Consider the following 21,572-nt stretch of genomic DNA (forward strand, 5'->3'; position numbering starts at 1 on the left):
AGGTGCTAATACTGCAGAAAATTTCAGAATAAAACCATTTTAGACCAATGTGTTTTCATAAACACTAATAATCATTTTGAACTTTGTAGCTCTCGTTAACAAAATTAACGTTTGCTGTCAATTGGATCCACAATGCATTTGTGCACCATCGAGCAGGTGAACATTGAGAATGAGAATCATTTTACATTATTTTTAACGAACATTCTTATTTCCGGTTACATTTGTACTTTCACTGTCATGCAGTACATGTAAATCTACAACAGGATCATTAAAAGGCGCGCATTGGGTATTTTCTCAGACCTCTTTTACTACTTGTGTTCTATGTTCTATCACGGACGAAATTCACGAATTTCACGAATTAAGTAATCCACAAAATACAGACAAACATTTAAATCACTGCAGGGATGCTGTGCAAGTTGGCAATAACATGAGTACAGTGCAACAGCACCACACAGTGAGGAGATTGGAGTACTACATCGCGGCATACTCGTGTGTGCTGTGATGATTTGCTGGTTGATGGATTATCATTAGGCCATAATACCTTGAGCACGGGTGCATAATTATTCAAATACTTATTTATCAACAACATATTATGCTAAAAGGTTAATGATGATATGATGTCTGAAAAATGTTAAAAATGCCTTATTTCCTTTTGACATTTACAGAAATAGAAACTTATTGATGCCAAAATATGTTTGAAACTAAGCTAACTTTCGCAATGTAATAATTTCCTTTTGACCCATGTGATCGTTGCTGTGTTATCTGACCATGGTTTGTTTAATTTATATTCAGTCCACATTGACAACAGAATTTTAGAGGAACATCCACTTTGTCTCCCTGCAACAATATAATAGAGTACCAAATGCAGTTTAGAACATTGAATTCTTGTAAATGTAAATTTGCTTTTACTGTTAAAAAAATAGGGTGATAATCTCAACTACAGCTGGTCAATGCAAATGTCATTTTTCTCTATATAGCAGCTTTAAAACAAGGTAAATTGAACCAGAGAGCTGCAGAGATGCAGTTCTGTGGATTTAATTGATACTGTCAGCAAACCTTGAGAAAAGACATGCTATTCATTTGCACCACAACTACCTGTCTAATGCTAGTGGATCATCTCCTCTGAGGATGTCCTAGGATGATAAGGCATGTGGTATGTATGTGGACTGGTAACCCCCATCCCATCCCCCACCCTCCCACAAAAAAAAGCCATCAACAAATCTCAATCTGACAGAAAACATTTTTATTCTGATGTTACTTTTTGCAGCAGCAACAGTGAAACAACAATTTCCTTCTTTAAACTGTGATAGACACTTAGAACATTATGCTCATACAAACACACAAAGATCCCCTTTCTGATTAGTTGCTCTGATCTTATATATGTACTTTATTTAATCAATAAATTATGTACAGATTTGTTGTGATGACAGAGATGTAAGACATGGCAAGAAAGACTGCAGGAGTTTGTGTTCCAGTTGGTGACGGTAATTTAGTTGGCTTCAGGGGGTCAAGGGTGAGAGGCACATGTTGGCCCCTCCAAGTGCAGTCTAGGAAGCACCCAAAGGGAATGCCTGATGATGATGTAGAAGGATGGTGGAGTCACCACATGTATGCGTCATCGTATCTGTTGAAAGGCAGACAAAGAGACAACTGTGTAATAACTTGCAAATTCATATGTGCAATTGCTGGTTACATGACTCCTTCAGTGTTATCTTTACCTTGATCTCTGATCTCTGTTGCTGTCACCGCCAAATAGCAGCTCTGCTACCACATCCTCCTGAGCTGAGCGCTTTCCATACCTGGCAGAGGGAAGAAGTGATTTTTACAATACATGTCAGGATTTTCAGAAAGTTCAACAGCAGTCTTGATGCTGTTAGATAGTTTTCAGGTCAGAAATAGGTGTTTTATGTATTTTAATTCTGTAATAACTTCTCTATATAAGGAAATTCCCTGACAGTGGTAAAGCTTGCTTCTACCACCATGGACATAGATAAATATAAAACAAAATGAATAAAGTAAAAGTACATAAAATATTCACAAGGGACAACATAATCCAGGAATACAGGCTGTGGTGACAGCCTCACTATGTTTGGTTCTTTCTCCCTTTGTTTCTCTGAAAACATTATGACTCAGGCTGCCGCACATTCAAAGCATTCAAGAGAGAAAATATCAGTTCTATTCATTATATCTGTTATCTCACCTGCCTCATTCCAATATGTACCATGAGTGGTTAATGCTTCTTTGATCCCAATGCTCATATACAGTCAGATTCAGATTCAAGTGTGTGCATTATATTATGTGTACAAGGGTAACATTTCCAAGTCTGGATGGGTCATTTTCTTGATAAAGAAACCAGAGCACCAACGGAGCCTGCAAATGTAAAACCACTGTGCTGTTTAACAGAAAATTCGTATGTGGGATTTTTTTGAATGAAATAATCAACATAACTTTAGCAGAGCGACCTGCAGTTCCAACTCTCACTATGACTCCAGCACCCAATTTTACGCTTCACTATCCCCTCTATGTGTGTGTGTGCATGTGTATGTAAGGAAGCAATCACGCAACCCACTTGCTCTGTCACAGCTGGCAACATATCAGATGGTAGGATGCTTTCCCCTCTGATAATGACATGCTATCACCCATATATCTCCATGGTTGATCCTACCTTTGTTCTCTATCTGCATGGCTGAATGTCTTTTTATCCTTTCCCTCCATTTTTCTCTTTATTTCATTTATTTTCCTTCCTTTACTTTATTTTCAAAAAATACTGGGTGAAAAAGTTAAAGCCCTGCGCTGACAAAGAAAGTTTGTTAAGTAAAAAGTAAGATTAGTCAGTCCAGAAAATCACTGACCCCTGCAACTGTCTCATGATGGATGAGTGGAGCTGATTTAACTGTTGTGTACACGGCTAGGTCTACTCAGTAACTTACTCAGAGCGCAAACAGATATTTTCACAGAGCATACTTTGTCAAAATGATAATCAGAACTTAAGTTACGTAATGACTTTGCTATGATTTTCACTTAGAGTAGCATGTATCTTTTTAAGAATTATACATTGTAACGATTAATTAAACTAAAATGGTTTGTAAAGTTGTGACCAACAGAAATGTTGGAAAAAAAGAATGTGAAATATTGTCTTTAGAGGTCAGTTGTTTGGAAAAGAAAGAGAAAAGAGATAATCGTGTCACATTTAAGTACTTCATAGTTCAGAATCCCATTTCTGAGTACTTTATGTCTGTCTGAAAGTGCTGTATTTAAGTAAGGCTAATTTGAACCATTTATTCAAAAGGTCATGACAAATTAATTTTCTCCTTTGGACAAGCAAAGCATTAGCGTAACAATGTATAAATGTATAGTATATATGCATACATAATGACACAACAAGAAAATGTATTCAAAAATCAACAATTCATTATGAAGTAACTCTAGCTAAAGAGTGCCTCCATACATCATCATTTTTTCTTCTTTAGATATGACCAAATAACGTGCATCCTTCCTGTCGACTGTTTAGACGTTGTCAGGGAAGTGCCCCTTAGATCTAAGTTTCCTGGTTACAGGTCAAGCACCAAATAGAGCTGAAGTGATTGAAGCAGCTGAAACTATTTGAAACTTTAGCTTGTGGATGCAAGGAAATGTAGACGATCTGACGAGCCTTGAAATTAATACATTTTTAGGAAATCCTACTTAAACTGGACTGCTTCGAGGTGACAACCATCTCATCCCCATGTCAAATCATTCTTACCTTTATCACACATGATGCATCTCCATTAGCAGCTCAGTGAAATGTAAAAACCTTCAAACAAAAAGGCTCTCAATGGCATTCTTTAAACCTGCTATTCAAATATCAATGAGCTATTTGACTTTCATGAGTAAGAACAGATGGTTCATGACCCAGACTGCTTAAAAAAAAGCATGGCATCTGGGGCACCTCTTATACCTGAGAGCAGCAGGCCTCGACTCAGGCTCCACTAACTGAATTTGGGATTTTTTTCTGGGTCTGTCTGCATTGCTTTTGTTGCTCTGATCCAGTTGATATGGAGGCCTGGAGGTTTTAGAAAATGGATGGTAATCTAATCTGTGGAGCTTCAGTTAGGTGAAGGTTTAGAAGGCGTCACACAGTGACAGAGCTGTGGGCTTAAGTGTGAATGTGGTCTCTGCAATGGCAGATTAAATCAAATCTAGACAAAAGATAAGACAAGGCATACATTAAAGGATTTTTATTTTGAGAGATAAAATTTGTTTGTGGTCATTCAATTGCTTGAGGATCCTTAGGATCCACTTTGAATCCATTTATGGATTTTACATTCTTCTTCTAACCCCTCAACAACAATACCTTTTTAAGGATTTAAATGATCAAAGTGGGATGGATGATCAGAATAGATTTGTACTATTCCAGCCTGTTCCTGGAAAATTTCTAGGAAGGAAAAACAGTCAAATCTGAGGGACACATCATTTGAAAGTTTGTTTTCTCATTCTAAAAAACCTTTCCCCACTGCTTTCTCTGAATTTTGACCTGACAGAACATCATTCGATGTCTGCACAAACTGATGCCTACAGGCCTGTAATATGTACAGGTTTCTGTGTGTGTATACCTCTGCCTGGTGATCAGATTGATGTAGTGTCTCAGGGCTGTGTAGTACTTGGCCAGCTCTTCGGGTGGTGCATCCTCACCGGGGTTTTCTGGTTTTGGGGGGTAGGCGTCTGCCAGCGCTCCCAAACAGACCAGCACACACAGCACAATGGCCACCAGCACATTCCATGGCTTCAGCATCACGACCATCTGTATGAAGACAGCAAGGAGTGGGAAGTGACGGTTGATGTAGGTCACAGTTTGCCTCACAATGCAGAAATCATGAACTTGGACTTAAAATTATGAATCATGGTCAACTTCTTTTTTTTTTTTCATTGCTCAGAATAACACCTCAGCAAACACTGTCTCTGGACATTAGAGCATATAAACATCCTTCTTTATATCCAACAACAAAATATTTGATGTGTGTCAAGCCTCCTCTGAGATGCACAGCAGGATGGAATAAGAATGTTATTTGATTTCCAAGGAAATCTCTTCTCAGCTCAAGGTGGGTTACAAGTATGTAGACGTGTGTGAGGCAGCAAAAAAAGTCAGTATATATCATATACACATGGCTTCAGGCTTTAGATTGACTTTTTGTCAAAATGTTGCATCGTTCTTGAAGAAAATGAGAAAAATGGACTGCTGTGGAGGATGCATATTTCAACATCATCAGAGAGATTGTAAGTTATGAAACAGGCAGTATTTATATATTTAAGCTTTGTTATAATTAAAAATAGGGCTGCTGTGTATGTCTATTAGTATTTATTTAGATTGTCTTCTTTCTGTTTTGAGAAAAACTCTTTCTAACTGCGAATACGGTTGCATTAAACTTTAAACAGAAGATAGTCTCAACAAACATTTATTTGAGCGAGTAAGAGCAAATAAACAAACATATAGGCTGTACTTAGATTGTGCTTTTCTAGTATAGTTGACCACTTAAAATGGTTTTACATTCTACATCACATTCACAGAGACACACACACATTCGTACAGCAGTTCGTTGTGTACACGATGTTTCAGGCTGCACAGCGATTTTCTCTCTATCACACACATTTACCGATGGGTGTGTCAGAGGCCGTGTAGGGTTCCGTGTCTTGCTCAAGGACACTTCAACATCAAATCACCGTTTTTGGTCCTGAGCTACAACTGCCATAGTCTTCTCTTGCCATCAATCCCTTTATTTTAAAAACAGTAATCCTTCCTTTGATTGTCAAGTTCTTTCTTATTTTGAGCACCAGAAACATTCTTCTGCCCTTGATTTTTTTCTTTTTGGTTGATGTAAATGTAACCAGATTGAAAACCGCAATAATATATTGTGCAGGGTAAGTAAACTGCTGCTGAAGCATTATAATTTGAACTTATTTAAGCAAAGCTGTGAATGCAACATCACTTCTCTGTAAAAGTCACACATTTGAAGTTTGTAAAGTTTGTTGTGTCTAATGGTTTCAGATTTTATGTGTATTTTGCAACTACCACATTAAGGCAAAGGTAGGTTATATACTGTATATTCTAGAAATGCTCTGAGGCTGTCCTAAAATATCAGCTTCTATTTACAGTATTTACTTAGCTGACACTGACATCTTAACTGAAATTTTGTTTTTCATTTTAGAAAAACAAACAATACTCAAACCTCACAATCTTCATCCTAAAATTTGTAGTTTACCATAATAGAGAAAAAAGCAATTTTGCTATATATAATATTTGCCATTTTGCTTGGAAAAATATAAAAAGGTTAAGTGAGCATTAACTGAAGGATTGTTTCAGCTCTAAATCACTGGCTGATTTCTTTGTGCCTGGGAAGGGCCCCACAACAGATTTTTACCTGGATTGAAGATTAATCAGGCCATGCCTCTGCATTTTCCTTCACTGATCATTTGATACTATGTTGATTAACCTTTTCTGGGTCCTTTACTTATAAACTTGCTCTGAATTTTAAACTGAACTCGGCTAATAAGTTAAACTATTTCTAATCCAGATTTTGAGGAAGCCTTAACCTAAATTACCTGAATCAAAATTAACTGCACTGTCAGACTTCTCCAGAGTGGTCTTGTTATTTATCTATTTAGCTAAATCAGGTTACATTGAGCTCTTACAGCATGATCATTGTAATACATTGTGACACTGTGCTACCTCACAGAATCAAATACCTATTCAATTCAGGCCTGCTCCGTCGTGTCCCTCACTGGAAATAAACTACTATGTGAATGCAGTGCGAATACAAAAGATATGCAAACAGAATGAAGAAATGTTAAAAAAAAATAAAAATAGAAAAAAAGCATCTACGGCGCTGTCTGTGGTGCTGAACGCGGTCTCTGCACCCCTCCCCCTTCTTTTTGGCCCGAGCTGGTCACTAGTAATAAAAAGTTATATAGCCTCCAACAAATTGAACAAAAATTGCGCCCTCGTCTTATGTTTCTGCAGATCAGCTCATGTGCAAAGATTTGAGACTTTGTCAAGCATAGATTAACACAATCAAGTGCAATTTTCTCGACACATGAAGAGCCTGAAAGAACAATTCCAATTACACTACAAGCAGGTATTAAAAGAAAAGAAAGAAAAAAAAGAATAAAGCCTCAGGAACACTTACTTTGAGAAGACTAGCAGTTCCAGGTAGAAGTCAGAGCCACAGGTGTCTAACAGCAGCAGAGCTACTTGTTTTTATTTTTTTATCTTTACTTTTTTCTTCTGGCTATTAAGGATTTTTCCTCTTCGATCCGGTTTTACTGCAGGTCGCTGCACCTTAGTTCCAAACACCGACAAGGATGATTTATATAGTTTGCAATAACAGAGGAGGGAGGAGTTACACCATGCGAGTGTTTGTGCGTCAGATGGTGATGATGATGGATACATTACTAATGCGTCGGTCACGCAGTTGGTCCCGTGTTTTTGATCGCGTCAACAGATGACATTTTTGGCCATGACACTCAGAAAATTTCCTCAGTGTTCAAACAGACGGTTTATTGGGAATTTCATGTAGAAAACATTCGCATGGCCCAAACTGGGTCATCAGACCATCACGAAGATCTGTAATGTTCTGTGAAACAAGAATATTCCAACTGTATCTATCACATCTTATCTTCACGAGAGGTGAATCTGGTGCGTTTTTCTCCGTCACTGACTATAGCTTTGTAACTAAAATGCTGAGTTTTGGGGGGGGGGGGGGGGGGGGGGGAGATGAGATGATTTAACAACTTTAACAAAACTGCCCAGGTTCTCACCACCAGGTGGAGCTTTGTGGGAGTAGTGACAAACAATTTAATTGGAAACAAGTTGTGTCAGAGTTAGAAAGGAAGGGTGATGACGCAGTGTCTCATTTGTCTAAGGCTCTGTCGCACAAACACCTGAACTATATGGCTTAATGCATCATTATGTGTCTTCCCAGACTCTTCTCCTCTATCTCCTAATCTTTTTGTGAGTTTTTCTTTGATATTAATGATCTTAGTGTCTTGCTTGCTGAAGTGAATCACTGCTCTTATCTTTCTCCATGATCTCAGATCTCCAACAGCTTCATGTTGAGATCCACTGCATCCATATTGCCTTGAAGGACTTCAAAATCTAATATGTGATGTTCATCTGGTTGAAACATAAACATGTAGGACCCTTCCTGTTAAAAGGGAGTCGTTCCTTTCCACAGTCGCCACAGGCACGTTAGGGACGGGAGATTGGACTGAAGACAAGTTTCGGTGCAATCTGTTGGTTTCCTTAGCTAGGATATTAATTTTTTGAATTGACTCCATATGAATTAATTGGATCATGATTACAATGAATTGAATTCCAATTGGCTTGAATTGGACTATATTACTTAAGTGCCTTGAGATGACAATTGTTGTAATCTGGCGCTATATAAATAAAATTGAATTGAATTGAATTGAATTGAATTAATATAATATAATACATTACAATATGTATAACAATACAATACATTATAATATGTCACAATACGTCAAAATACATCACAATACGATATTTATTTTATTGACACCTGGGGGGAATTTAGTTTGGACTACCACAGTGCTACCACATTACCCACCCTCACTAAAGTTCAATAAGTAGACCATAGAAACACACAGTAATCCACTTGTAACCAGCGACACTGTTCCACTGATACTTGTCAACCAGACAGCAGCATTCATTGGAAAACACCCATATTGTGAAAGAAAAATAAATTGCCTGAAAGATAAAGGCTGTGGAGGCTGGAGCCTGTCCAAGCAGATAGGAAACTTCACACACTCTAAGGAGCCAGACAACCTGACAGACAAGAATGTCCTCAAGGGAACTCATAGCACCTGGAGAAAATCAGGAGGATACATAAAAAGCCCACACAGAAAGGGCCCAGCCAACCAGTAGCTTCACACCCAGAGCCATGAGAAACACTTCACCAATAATATATTAACATTATATATTTGCGTTTTTTTTATGTCAGTTTGTTGCACCCACAGAGATCTTATGCAACACTCAGAAACCCAGATAGATAGGTTTATCTATGGAGAGCCAACCGCATGTAATTTCCTCAGAAAAGTCCAGATGGCATAGTTGGTTTGGATGGAGATTGGTCCTGGTTACTAAATACCAGCATTTTTTTCTATTTCTATTCTATTCTAAAACAAAGATTTAATGTTTCAATTAACAGTAGCACGTTGGGGTTTTTGCACTTTTTGTTGTCCTACAATGACAGTAGATTATATTATGTGATCATTACTATTATTGTTGTTATCATTATTATATTCATCATCAACAAAATTTTTTCTAGATCTGTCAGGATTTTAAAAACAGTAGCTTCTCGATTTACAGTTAAGCAATCAATTTTGTCAACTGATATGAAAATTCCTTTAAGTATACCGAGTCCATTATAGGCTTTTTTGCCTCTGAATTTTTAATATTCCCAGTTGAGTGGTTTGTGAATAGGATCTGAACATGTGCCACTGTGGAGATCTCTGTAGTGGGAATAAGCAAATTTTCCGTGATCGGCACATTTAATGAGAAGCCTTTCTGGTACCAACATGATTAAAATGGCTGAAGCATTTAAAGTGCTTCATTTCTATCGCATCAGATTTGATGAATTGCAGTTGAGGATTTTTAGAACAGGTTCAATAACATTAGTGTCCCTGGCTCATGGTTATGAGGCTGTTATTTACTCTCTCATTTCCTTTTATTGATTTAGCAGAAGTAAAAATGTCAAATTCTTCAAACCCACTATTGCACAAGGAGACTTATTGTATTTTTTAAGTCTCCCCACATGTCTCTTATCTACAGATCCTTGGATTCATTTTTACCCCAGAGGTATGGATATATTTATGACTGAATTGGGGAAGTTGTTAGATATTTTAAGAAATACATAATTAAATAAGCACTTGTGAGCTAATATTAAAACTAACAATTCTAAATACATATTCAATCTTTTTTTTTTGTTTGACTTGCCTTCAGAATCAGCCATTTTTTGTTTCAAACACTGTGCTAACTGCTCCAATTAGAAGCTTTGCTGGCACACATCCAACACAAAGATTCTTATTAAAAGCAAGACAGGAAATTCTAATTCCAGCAGCAATCTTTGAGCTGAGCACTGATTTATCCAGATCAATGACTCTTATTGATCCTCCCATTTCTTCTCAACAGAGCAGTTAGTTTGTAGTCATTATTGTACCAATTAATTTGATCAGAATTTTAACAGAAGCTGTTCACATGGGAGTGAAAAAAAATCTAAAGTCGCAAAGGTTAAGAGGGAGACACAGAACAAGGCTGAAAGTGCAACTAAAAAGCAAAATGAGCTTTTACACAAGACTATTTCCAACATTATCGAAATAGACTTTTGGAGTTTGTTGAACTCAAAATGATGGAGTTTGTAAAACTTGACATGTGTAACACAAATCCATGTTGATATTAGTAGAGACACAATTGGGTTTCAGTTTCCACTGCAAAGGGTGAAATCTAATCTAAATGTAATTATTCTGCTGCAATATAAGATATTGTAGTTTTGAAAGAAAATTCTAAATTAATTAAGACAGATGGTGTTTAAGTGAAGTAAAATTACCCACAGTTTAATTTTCATGCTGTGTTGGCATTAAGTGAAGCAAGTAGCGGCCCAGAAGATAAGAAATTAATCTTTCACTGTTAATGCTCTGTTATTCTTTGGCAAATGAAGATGTAGGAAATATATTAGACATCCTTCTTGTATAAATATCCATGCAGATGACCTGGATAAAAAAATGGGGAAAACAAACAAAAAGAATAAAATAAATCTAGCTGTACGCAATTGAAATGGAACAAAACAATTGAACAGGGAACAGTTGCCATAGCAACATTGACGTCTGATGAATGATGAGGAAAACATATTCTTGCCATTGCAGCAGGTTGGTGGTCAGCAATTTTGACAACCTGAAGATAGAGAGCTAAGATATGATTTCACTTCCTGTTTGGCGTTTTTGTTGGTGATTGATTGGTTGCAATGATTTTAAACAATCCAAAATACACCCAGGCTTGGTTTCATAAAAACTGGAAAAAAAAAACAAAAAAGTGGTCTCTCCCATGAAATCCAATATGGCAACATTTGCTGTTTTGGACCACAACTTATATTTTTCTCTTTTGTTATTTTCTTCACAAACCCATTTACTTGTTCATTCAGCTTAATCTCCTACAGTCTCTTTCTCTAGTACGCAGAGAAATCAGAACAAACATGTCTTAACTGTCAACCTTTGTCTATGCCCTGAGCAAACACAGAAGCCAAAAGCTTATTGTGAGAGTGTAAATGTGTTTGAAGAAGCCACAGCACCGTAGTTCCTTCCTCAAATACTACTAAAGATAATGTACTGCTAAAAGGGCAATTATGACAATAGTGTACACATTTTTGTGTATGTATGTATGTGGTCCTCCGTGTGTGGTTGTGTTCCCAAGAGCCTACGTTTATTCTGCCAATGATCATTTTCACTGCATTTCATATTAATCTTTGAAACAAGACCAATGAGAAAAGACATTAAAGTAGTGAGCAGAATAAAACTGAAATGACCTGCAAAATTACATTGTCATGAAGCCATAATGAGGTGCTTGACCACAAAATAAAACATATTGATAAAAAAAAACAAAGAGGGAATTGTATTGCAAGTGTAAGATTGACCCTGATCGAGGTGAGTTGTCCTTTACCATGATCTAATATTGATAAGCAGACTAACTTGTTATTTTCTTCGGGTTAAGTTCAGCTTAACTCAGCAATCCAGGTTAATAGAATAATCAATGTTGTCATATCAACACCTGATCACAGTACTGATGTTAAGTTCAAGGTCTAGCCCAAATTTACCAACTCAGATCTTTTTCTCTAAGAAATGTAACATATTTCAGCTGGAAAATTGGAAGATATCAAACTTTGGAATACCTAACAGAAGTTAGAATACTAGCTACATTTACTTTACTGAAGGGATAGCTTGGTGTTACAGTTTTTATTCAGTGTTGTTTGTTGCTGTGCTGTGAGTTACATAAGCCTTCTCACAAATATAGAATTACTTGCTTTATTTTTGCAACATGATGTTAATATAAGTAACCACATTTTTGCTGTGCTGCTTAAGAGCTGCATACTTTTGGCTGAGCCATTGTGGGTTTTTTTGAGCCAGTGCATGCTTGGGCCTGAAGCTCTGAGCCAAAAATCTTAAAGCATTATAGTTGTGGGGCTGCTGGCCCTGCAGTACTACCCTAACACCTGCCTGCAGTATGCAGCGTGGCTTAGAAAGTTATGCAACTTACTTATTCAACAGTTTGGAAGCCAAAGTTACTGTAAGTTGTAAGGAAGTCTTGATCGCAGGAAGGCTACAAGGAGTCTTGTAAATACCAATAATGAAGACCAGAGCAACTGTTTGATTGCTGTTGCTGTTTTTCTCTGTTAAAATTTTACCAACAAGGCACATATTGGAATTAAGCAACCATCACAGTGGTAATATCAGAAAAGCTACTTTGGTTGCATGATGACAGACAGCAATTTAGTGACATAGAATGCAATTGCAGAAAATTAGAGAACGTGGATAAGCATGTAGCTCAGGAGGAAGAGCAGTCGCCCACCAATCGGAAGGTCGGTGGTTCGACTCTGGCTTCCCCAGGAAGCGTCCTTGGGCAAGACACTGAACCCCACATTGCCCCAGTGTATCAGTGTATCATTGGGGGTATGAATGTGTGTGAGTGGGGTGAATGCGGCATGTAGTGAAGACTAGAAAAAGCTAGACTAGAAAAGCGCTATACAAGTACAAGTCCATTTACCATATAGCAAGCAACTGCGCTACGGCCCAATTAAAACAACCAATAAAGTACATTTTAAAAAACATACAGCCTTCTAGTTGTGCACTGGGTATAATTCACAGCTATATGTTTCATTAACTCTTCATTAAAGCAGACACCCTCAATCTATGATTTCAAACAGAGCCCTATCATCCTCAGACAAATAGTGCACCTTGTCCAGTGCTGAAGAATTTTTCAAATTGTGTTGTGGCTCAAAGAAAAAAAAAGATGTTGAGCTGTTGCACTGAGCCAGATCTTCTCACCTCAAGGCAGCACGTTTTCACTTTGACACTGGGTCATACCAGAGGTAGCCCAAGAGTTATTGTTGGACCACATGCCCTGATCCTGGCCCTTAACCCTGTAGGAGCCTTATGTGTCCGGCTTAAGCCTTGCAAAGGCAAAAGACAGTGAGGCTGCGGGTGTGTAAGATGTGTGATGACACTGTGCAGTGAGGACACTGAGAAGAGGTTGTTTGTTCAAAACCATATGAGGTTATGAACCAAAAGAGATTAACATAGATGCTGTTATCTCATCAGTTTTGTCAAAACTTGAGAGTATTTTTTCATTTGAAGAAGAATGAAAGCATGGATCAAAATGTTCTGCTGCTTGTTTTTGTATTTCCTTTTTGGCAGTCCTGTACAGCATCTTGTAATTTCTCAGAGTAACTGTCCTTTCTAAACAGTTTCCAAAGATGACTTCCTCAGATGGTTCTGTGTAGAAAACCACGTGATGTGTGAAGTTAGTTTCCTGTGAGTACCACACAAAATCTTACGACATTATAAAGGTTGATACAATTATTATATTATTCTGCTGATGAGCAGCTGGTTGTGTAATCATACAGTGGCAGATACACCCTGGACAGGTTCATCACAGACCATTTCAAGAAAATGTACTAACTATATCACTTTTTAACCTGTGATGAATTCCCCGTTTCCCTGTTAGTCGTGTGATGGAGTGGTGACCTTTAACAGCCTTTAATCACTCTTGGTTTCTTAAAAGGGATTACAGTGGATCAATTGAATCCAAAGCCAGCTCAGGAAGTCCAAAAGTGACACACCATCAGAGGATCAATACATCAAGCTAAGAGAAAGGAATGCTGAAACATACTAGCATTTTAGAATAGATGATGGATTCACACTTTCTACGAATGAGTCCAGTTTTAAGATTTGTGCAGCAAGAGCAGAATGTAAGGTGATTGACAGGAGAGTTGATGATATCATACTGTGTTAAACTGGCAGTAAAAAGTAGCAGTGGTACTAGGGGGCTGAAGATGCCAAGAAGAGTTGTGTGACATGGATTATTACCACTCACCTGACCTCAATCCCGCTTAACACTTATGGGACACTTGAATTGAAAAAAACAATCACTCCTGACATTAGAGGAGGTCTCTGGAACATTGTCAGATACTAACACTGATGCAACATGAATTGTCAGGTTTTGCACAAACAAGTGCAAAATGCCGCTCGGGTGCTGCCATCATTAAACACAGTGGGGAGAACAATTATGAAAAAAATATTCAGAAATCTGCAGTGCTTTGTCAGCGTGAGCATTTGTAACAACACACCATGAAAGAAATTCAAAACTAACACAAGAAAAACTTTTTAATGCATTAAAACAGACATCCTTCTAACTGAAGTGGACAATATCATCATAATGAAAACCTGTTACAAAACAAATGCTCCAGCATTGATTTGTAGAAGTACTGTAAAGAAGTCATAGTCAGTGTTTATGCTATTTGCTTTCTGGCACTGAGTTCTTATGCAAGCAGAATCATAATGAGATATGCATGAGTATATCCTACACTATTTCAGCAGGATGATACTGAGTGTTTAACAATCATCAGTCAAAGGTGAGAAAATGACATTTGAAGAATCAGTAGGATTGATGAGCACTCCTTTTAATGAGAATGACAGTGAGATATAATTGAAAACGCTATAAGGCAAAAAGCTACTTAAATGTATCTTTAGTAACTAAAAGATGTGAACCATATTTTATTAATCTGGTAGAAACTGAAAGTGTCAGTGTCTTCTGTGAAAAAACATTCTTCTTCTCAGAGATGAAAAGCTGACTAGAAGAAATCTGAACTTGCAACATATTCGTATCACTTTTAAGTGTGAACCGCTGCAGCCACATTAACTGCCAGACATGAACAGGGGAGGTGGGTTGATTTGACATACGATCAGCTGTGTAGAGGAATCTGATCTGCCATGATAATACATTTTACTCAGCATCTGAGCCAAATGAAAGAGATAAGTGAACTGCAGCAGAAGCTTCTACTCTCTATCTGATTATGTATCAATATTTTAACTGTTCCAATCAACCAACTTTTTGTTTTCACACAGTGAAATCGTGGTTGTCACGATTCTCTTTTTGGCAAACAGCAGTAATGGCGTGAAGACATTTTCTCAGGTGAAAAAATATATTATTTTCTTCCCTTGAGAGCAACTACTAAACCCTCAAAGTATGAGACAGTCTTTGAGCTATTGCAATAATATGCACACTGAAATTATGTAGCTACTCTTTATTTCAACAGTTTACAGTTAGGAAAACCAAGCTTTTTGTCCACATGACATCAAATTTGACGTTTAAGTTTTTTCATATTTCTGTTTTCAATACATCACATGCACAACAATGACAAAAAAAAGCTGTTTTGTTGATATTTTTAAATGATTTCAGAGTTTGCCTATCCCTGAGTGTGTTGGTAATGTTAATTTGCTATATGCTCTCCAGGCCTCATAATATATTAGCGTGCTATGAGATGCTTTCTCATATTCTGAATATCTGCCAAGCTGATGCAAAATAGTAAGCACAGCCTGCTCAGGGCAGTAGAGCTGACCAATTAGAGCCAACTGGGCTTTGTGGGAGGGGGTAGTCACCATAGCATCTGTTTTTACTATACCTAAGCAGAAGCAGTTAGCACCTTGTTACCTATTATTAAATGAGCGAGTAGTAAGCAAATGTCATCATTCCTTCAAAGGTTAACACTTACTGTGCATATTTATCCAACAAAATTCACAATAAATAGCCTCCTTTAATTGCCCTGTTGATGTCCACCCATTGTTCAGAAGAAAATGTCAGCAGCTTAGGCTTTGACAAACCACCAAAACATCAAATCAAATTTTCATGGACCAGAAGAGCACAGTCTCACTCCCATCTTATACCAGCATTGAGGTGATTTTGTGTGTGGTTTCACTACCTTTTCCTAACCTTAATTCCAGTTGTGTGGGTCTTAATTTGGCTTAAGATTGATTTAGAGTCACAAGTTTAACTCAGAAAGAACATATAAGTGTGTCTCCATCAGTCAGTGTGTACATGTGTGTGCATGTGTTTGTATCTGATTGTATCAACAGCAGCATTGTAAAGGTTGGAATCGCTGAAAGCGGGGAGGAAGAGTGGCAGGAAACATTTAACCAGCACTGATAAAACTGAGAGTACAGTCCCTGTCACTGCACATCACTCTGCATCACATACGCACAAAACAACACAAAGATTCACTAACACACACTTACAATATACAAAAGTGTGTAGTCTTTTCTGTGATGTATACTTTTTACAATGAAGCTCATCCTTGAGAGAGTCAACAGTTATTATTCTACAAGCGTATGCGTATTATTCAATGTGTTATTATTCACACACAAAGACAACACACATACTGAGATGATTTTAAAGCCCATCTCCTGTCTGGATGTTCAGGAGCCTTCCCGTGTTTATTTAAGTCTGGGATTCTTTTATCTGTATCTCCGCTCTGTCAAGACAATATGCCAGCCTGACTTCCCTGATAACCAGCCATATCAGCACTAAGAACAGCACATCACTCTAATGGACCCTGCTGTGAGTCTGTGTATGAGTGCACATGTCCCTCATTTTGCATTTCTATTCTTTTTTTTCCTGGTGCATGTGTTTCCATATACCATGTGAAAAAGAAGGTACGCCCTCTTTCATTTCTAAGATTTCATGTATTATTGAATGAACCATGAACTTCTGTGCACACCAGAGTCAAATGTGAGACCGTATGACAGCTAAAACTTGGTCTAAACTGGGTCATGGATTATCACAGTAATCCCAAACTCTCTAGATGATTTTCTTTGTTTTATGTTGCGCACTCTTTTCCTTTCTCTGAACACCTCTGTGTTCTGCAGAGTTAAGAGAATATCTTAATCTGAACACACAGTTTTATCTATTCATTAGAAATAAGAATCAATAATATATTAGCCAAGATTAATGAGCTAAAGTTTCATAGCTATCTCATAACACTTAATGTTTTCATATTCACCAAGCAGTAAATTATTTCAATCCAGCTGCCAACTTCATTATCTATTATTGGTGATTAAAGTGTGCAATACCATCAGTCTCTCATAGCATGTTTTAATATCAGCATCTCAATAACAGGTGTCCTCTATATTAAATAATCACACAGTACATACATAAAATCTAAAGAAAACACTGTTTTTAACATCTATTCACATGAATTTCCAATGAGTTTAAAAACAAGGTTTGCATATAAAACAGGAAAAGAATGTTTCTGTTCCAGAGATCTTATTTGAACAAAATGTTTATCACAAGTTTTGAGAATCTAATGCATCTAATGTATTCTGCCTTATTTTCATTCCTGAATTTCTGTAGATCTGGTTGATTTGCTTGTCAAAATTCAGGGCTTTTGTCTAAATATTTTAATGTTTGTATATACAGAGGAATACTTATTAACATGTTAATTTTGAAAATGATCCTGATCTTTAACAAGTTAACTCAACTCATCGATTTTATTTTTGATTAAAGATTAACAAAGGCACGTTCTGTGAATGTGATCCTTGGTCTGATCCACAGTGTGTAAAATCAAGAAGGGATGTAGCCTAATTCATAGCCAGCTCTAGCCAAATGCAACATTATGGTTCTTAATTAGTTGGTCATAAGAGGGCTGTTTTTTTTCTTAGGGCTTCCCGCAGCATCCCCTCCAGCAGGTGGCACCCTAGGCCCTGTGGCTTATGTCGGCTCTTGCCTATTCTTGTAGATGGCAAGATAAAATGGATAAAGAGCTTTTAGAATGGCCATTTTATCTGCAAAGTCCCGCCAGATCGTTCTCTCTGCCATTATTGTCAATGTGAATTGTGATATCGGCCGATTACTTAATTATCACTTGCTCGCAAAACATGAGGGGCTCGGAGTAGAGCCGCTGCTCCTCCGCATCGAGAGGAGCCAGATGAGGTGGCTCGGGCATCTGGTTAGGATGATTCCTGGACGCCTCCCTGGTGAGGTGTTCCGGGAGACCCCGAGGAAGACCCATGACACGTTGGAGAGACTATAGCTGTGTCCGAAATCACTCCCTAACCATTATATAGTGTACTATATAATGACCACGCCATTTTGTAGTGGTGTCCGAATGTTTAGGGATTTTTTATGCTCGGTATATAGTGCACTCAATGTATCCCACAATTCACCGCGAAAGGTAGTGAGCATCCGATGGTCACTAACCAGAGCACGATATCATATAATGCATTGCCAAAAATTCTCTGGGCTTTGTATAAGGGATGGCAGACGGACGTTAAATTAATATTTAAACTTTAGTAATAGAGATGGTTGCAGCTTTATCTAGAAAATGTACATAGATCGTTTAAAAGGTAAAGCTTAATTCGCCATTTATTAATATTAGACACAACTGGATTTATTAGTTTGTCCAATATTGTGAGACAGGAATTAAAGAAGCTGCCTAAGGTTCAGGAAGTTTCGCCAGTAGGGCCTGTAGTTTGACGGAGGGTAGTTTATTGTTCAGAGAATTAAAAAAAAAATATTACTCTAATTAAAAAGGAAGTAAAAAGTAGGCTAACACTCACAATTTGATGACGTCTTGCTAGTCTTACAAGAGCAGCACGTCTTCTCCTTTCACTCTCTCTCGCAATTCGAATTATCCTCCGTATTATTATTCATTGTTTAAATTATTGTTAAAAGAAACACGGCCAGATTGATAGAAGACAGCATTTCGATAGAGCTACCTGAGTTTTCTAAATAACGGGGTTTTTTTCCCCGGTGAATTGCTCGTATTTAGCCGTTGGATGACAGGCGCGAGAGAAATTTAAGTTGTGGAGCAGTACAACAGTCGCGAATCAAGTTTATTCCATTGTTTATTTAAAACAAGGCGCTTTAAATGGCTTCCTATATTCATTGAAAAAAAGTGTAAAACGAACAGCATATAATTAAACATTCCAGTAAGTTACACTGTAACTTCTTGTTATACTTGTTGCACATATAAAACTGGTTTCTAGGACTGCCTTCTTTCACCTTCGTAATATTGCTAAAATCAGGAACATCCTGTCTCAGGGTGATGCAGAGAAACTAGTTCATGCATTTGTTACTTCAAGATTGGACTACTGTAATTCCTTATTATTGGGCTGTCCCACATATTCTCTGAAAAGCCTCCAGCTGATCCAAAATGCTGCAGCCAGAGTTCTGATGAGAACTAACAGGAGAGATCATGTTTCTCCAGTTTTAGCTTCCCTTCATTGGCTCCCTGTTAAATTCAGAATAGAATTTAAGATTCTTCTCCTCACATATAAAGCTCTTAATGACCGAGCTCCATCATATCTTAAAGATCTCATTGTAAGATATTTTCCTAACAGAGCACTTTGCTCCCAAACTGTAGGTTTACTTGTTGTTCCCAGCGTTTCTAAAAGTAGAATGGGAGGTAGAGCCTTCAGTTATCAGGCCCCTCTCTTGTGGAATAAGCTGCCAGTAAATGTCCGGGAAGCAGACACCCTTTCCACTTATAAGATTAGGCTTAAAACTTTTCTTTTTGTTAAAGCTTATAGTTAGGGATGGCTCAGGTAATCCTGAAACATCCCATAGTTAAGCTGCTATAGGCTTAGACTGCTGGAGGGCCTCATCTGTCACACCTTTCCTCACTTTGCTCTCTTTTTCCCCCTGTTTAATTTCTAAATTGATTTTATGTACATGTGACATTATTGTGGTTATTAACTTGTGTTTCCCTGTTCCAACAGGTATCCTTTTAATGGTGTTATGGTGTTTTTCCCCCCTCTTTTCTGTCTTCTCAAACCCCAGCTGGTCGAGGCGGATGGCCACCCTTCCTGAGTCTGGTTCTGCCAGAGGTTTCTTCCTGGTTCTGGTTCTGCCAGAGGTTTCTTCCTGTTAAAGGGAGTCGTTCCTTTCCACAGTCGCCACAGGCACGCTCAGGACGGGAGATTGGACTGAAGACAAGTTTCGGTGCAATCTGTTGGTTTCCATAGCTAGGATATTATTTTTTGAATTGGCTCTATATGAATGAATTGGATTATGATTACAATTAATTGAATTCCAATTGGCTTGAATTGGACTATATTATTTAAGTGCCTTGAGATGACAATTGTTGTAATTTGGCGCTATATAAATAAAATTGAATTGTTGTTACGAAAGAGCCAAGGGAGCAAAATATGAAAATATGCTTAAATAGAAAACAAAATACGAAAATAAAAATGACATGACAGTAATCAAAAGCCTCTAATTTAACAAAAATGCAGTAGCAAACAGACAAGATTGTGTGAGACGACATGTGATACATTTTAATTGTGCGACAGCTATGACATAATTACCGGCGCTGAGAGTAGTGTCTGAAATATTTTTCTGTTGAGCTCACTATATAGTGTACTACATTTATTTCCCTATATAGGGAGTAGGGAATGAGTGAGTGACACAGCCTATGTCTCTCGGCTGACCTGGGAACACCTCGGAAGAGCTGGAGGAAGTGCCCGAGGACGGGGACGTCTTGGCTTCTCTGCTCAAAGTGCTGCCCCCGCGATCCAATCCCCGGAGAAGCGGTAGATAATGGATGGAGGGATGCTGAAGAATGCTACAGACAGTTGTGGCGAGGAAGAGGAGGAACCAAATAAAATGAGTCTTAACTAAAGAGAAAATAAGGACAACCAACAACGCCACCCTGGGAATTGCACCCAAAGAATTAGGCTTCCATATTAAAAGGCACACAGGTAAGTCACTGGACAGCATGAGACAAGGTTCAATTTTTAAAAATACAACTTTTCTTAGTCTATAAAATTTTGGTTAAAAGGAATCACACTCACACAAAAGTAAAATCGAATTAATGCTGGGGCAAGTGAGTGGACAAGAGCTAGTGCAAACAAGTGGGCTCACCAAAATATAGAAAAGCAACCAGTATCGCCCATGTGGCAGAGAGACACCCTAAAGTAGATCTGCTTCCCAAACGCAGCAAACAAAACAGAAAGGGGGATGCCACTACTGAGACACCATTACCGCCACCATCGACCACCAGCAACTGAAAAAAAAAGAATTACAGCAATTAAATGCAGAAATAAAACAAAAACTGAAAAAAGTACCAATTAACCGATTTTATAACAAATTACAATTAACACAATGTGGTGATTATTACCTTTGTTGCCTTCCTTAAGTTATGTTTGTACCTAGGTGCTGGCTGGTTGTCTTGTGTTGTTTTTCAGGCTGGGCTGGACGGCTGGGAGGAGCACTCTCACCATTCCCACTTGTGTCCTGTTACCAATCTGGCACCAGTTAAAGCCTGCTCTCTCCTGGCCCGCGGTGTCGGATTATTGTCTCACGTCGGACGAACACGCATGCCAGTTGGATACACCCAGTCAGAGATCTGTACCCAGCCCAGCCTGCCACCGAGCCAGCCCGCAGCCCGTATCCGAGCCTGTCTTCACGAGCTCCTACACGAGATCATCGGAACACGGGAACCAGCCTTCGCGGAGTCACCCACACGGACCCTCCT

At 38.1% G+C, this 21,572-nt stretch overlaps 2 protein-coding genes across 2 annotated transcripts in view; both read right to left on the reverse strand.

Moving 5' to 3' along the window:
• The window catches only part of LOC140272867 (SWI/SNF-related matrix-associated actin-dependent regulator of chromatin subfamily E member 1-like), a 221,943-nt gene that overhangs the window by 74,214 nt on the left and 126,157 nt on the right, over positions 1-21,572 (reverse strand). The window lies entirely within an intron of this gene.
• On the reverse strand, positions 1,272-7,301 carry pyya (peptide YYa). The gene is made up of 4 exons (XM_072369144.1): positions 7,161-7,301; positions 4,593-4,780; positions 1,719-1,799; positions 1,272-1,624 (listed from the first exon to the last, which is right to left on the reverse strand). Exons 2-4 carry the CDS (start codon positions 4,778-4,780, stop codon positions 1,600-1,602), a joined length of 294 nt encoding a protein of 97 aa, XP_072225245.1. The 5' UTR covers positions 7,161-7,301; the 3' UTR covers positions 1,272-1,599.

This window comes from Leuresthes tenuis, unplaced genomic scaffold, assembly GCF_036924035.1.
Source record: "Leuresthes tenuis unplaced genomic scaffold, fLeuTen1.0.hap1 SCAF_17, whole genome shotgun sequence".
NCBI lineage: Eukaryota > Metazoa > Chordata > Actinopteri > Atheriniformes > Atherinopsidae > Leuresthes > Leuresthes tenuis.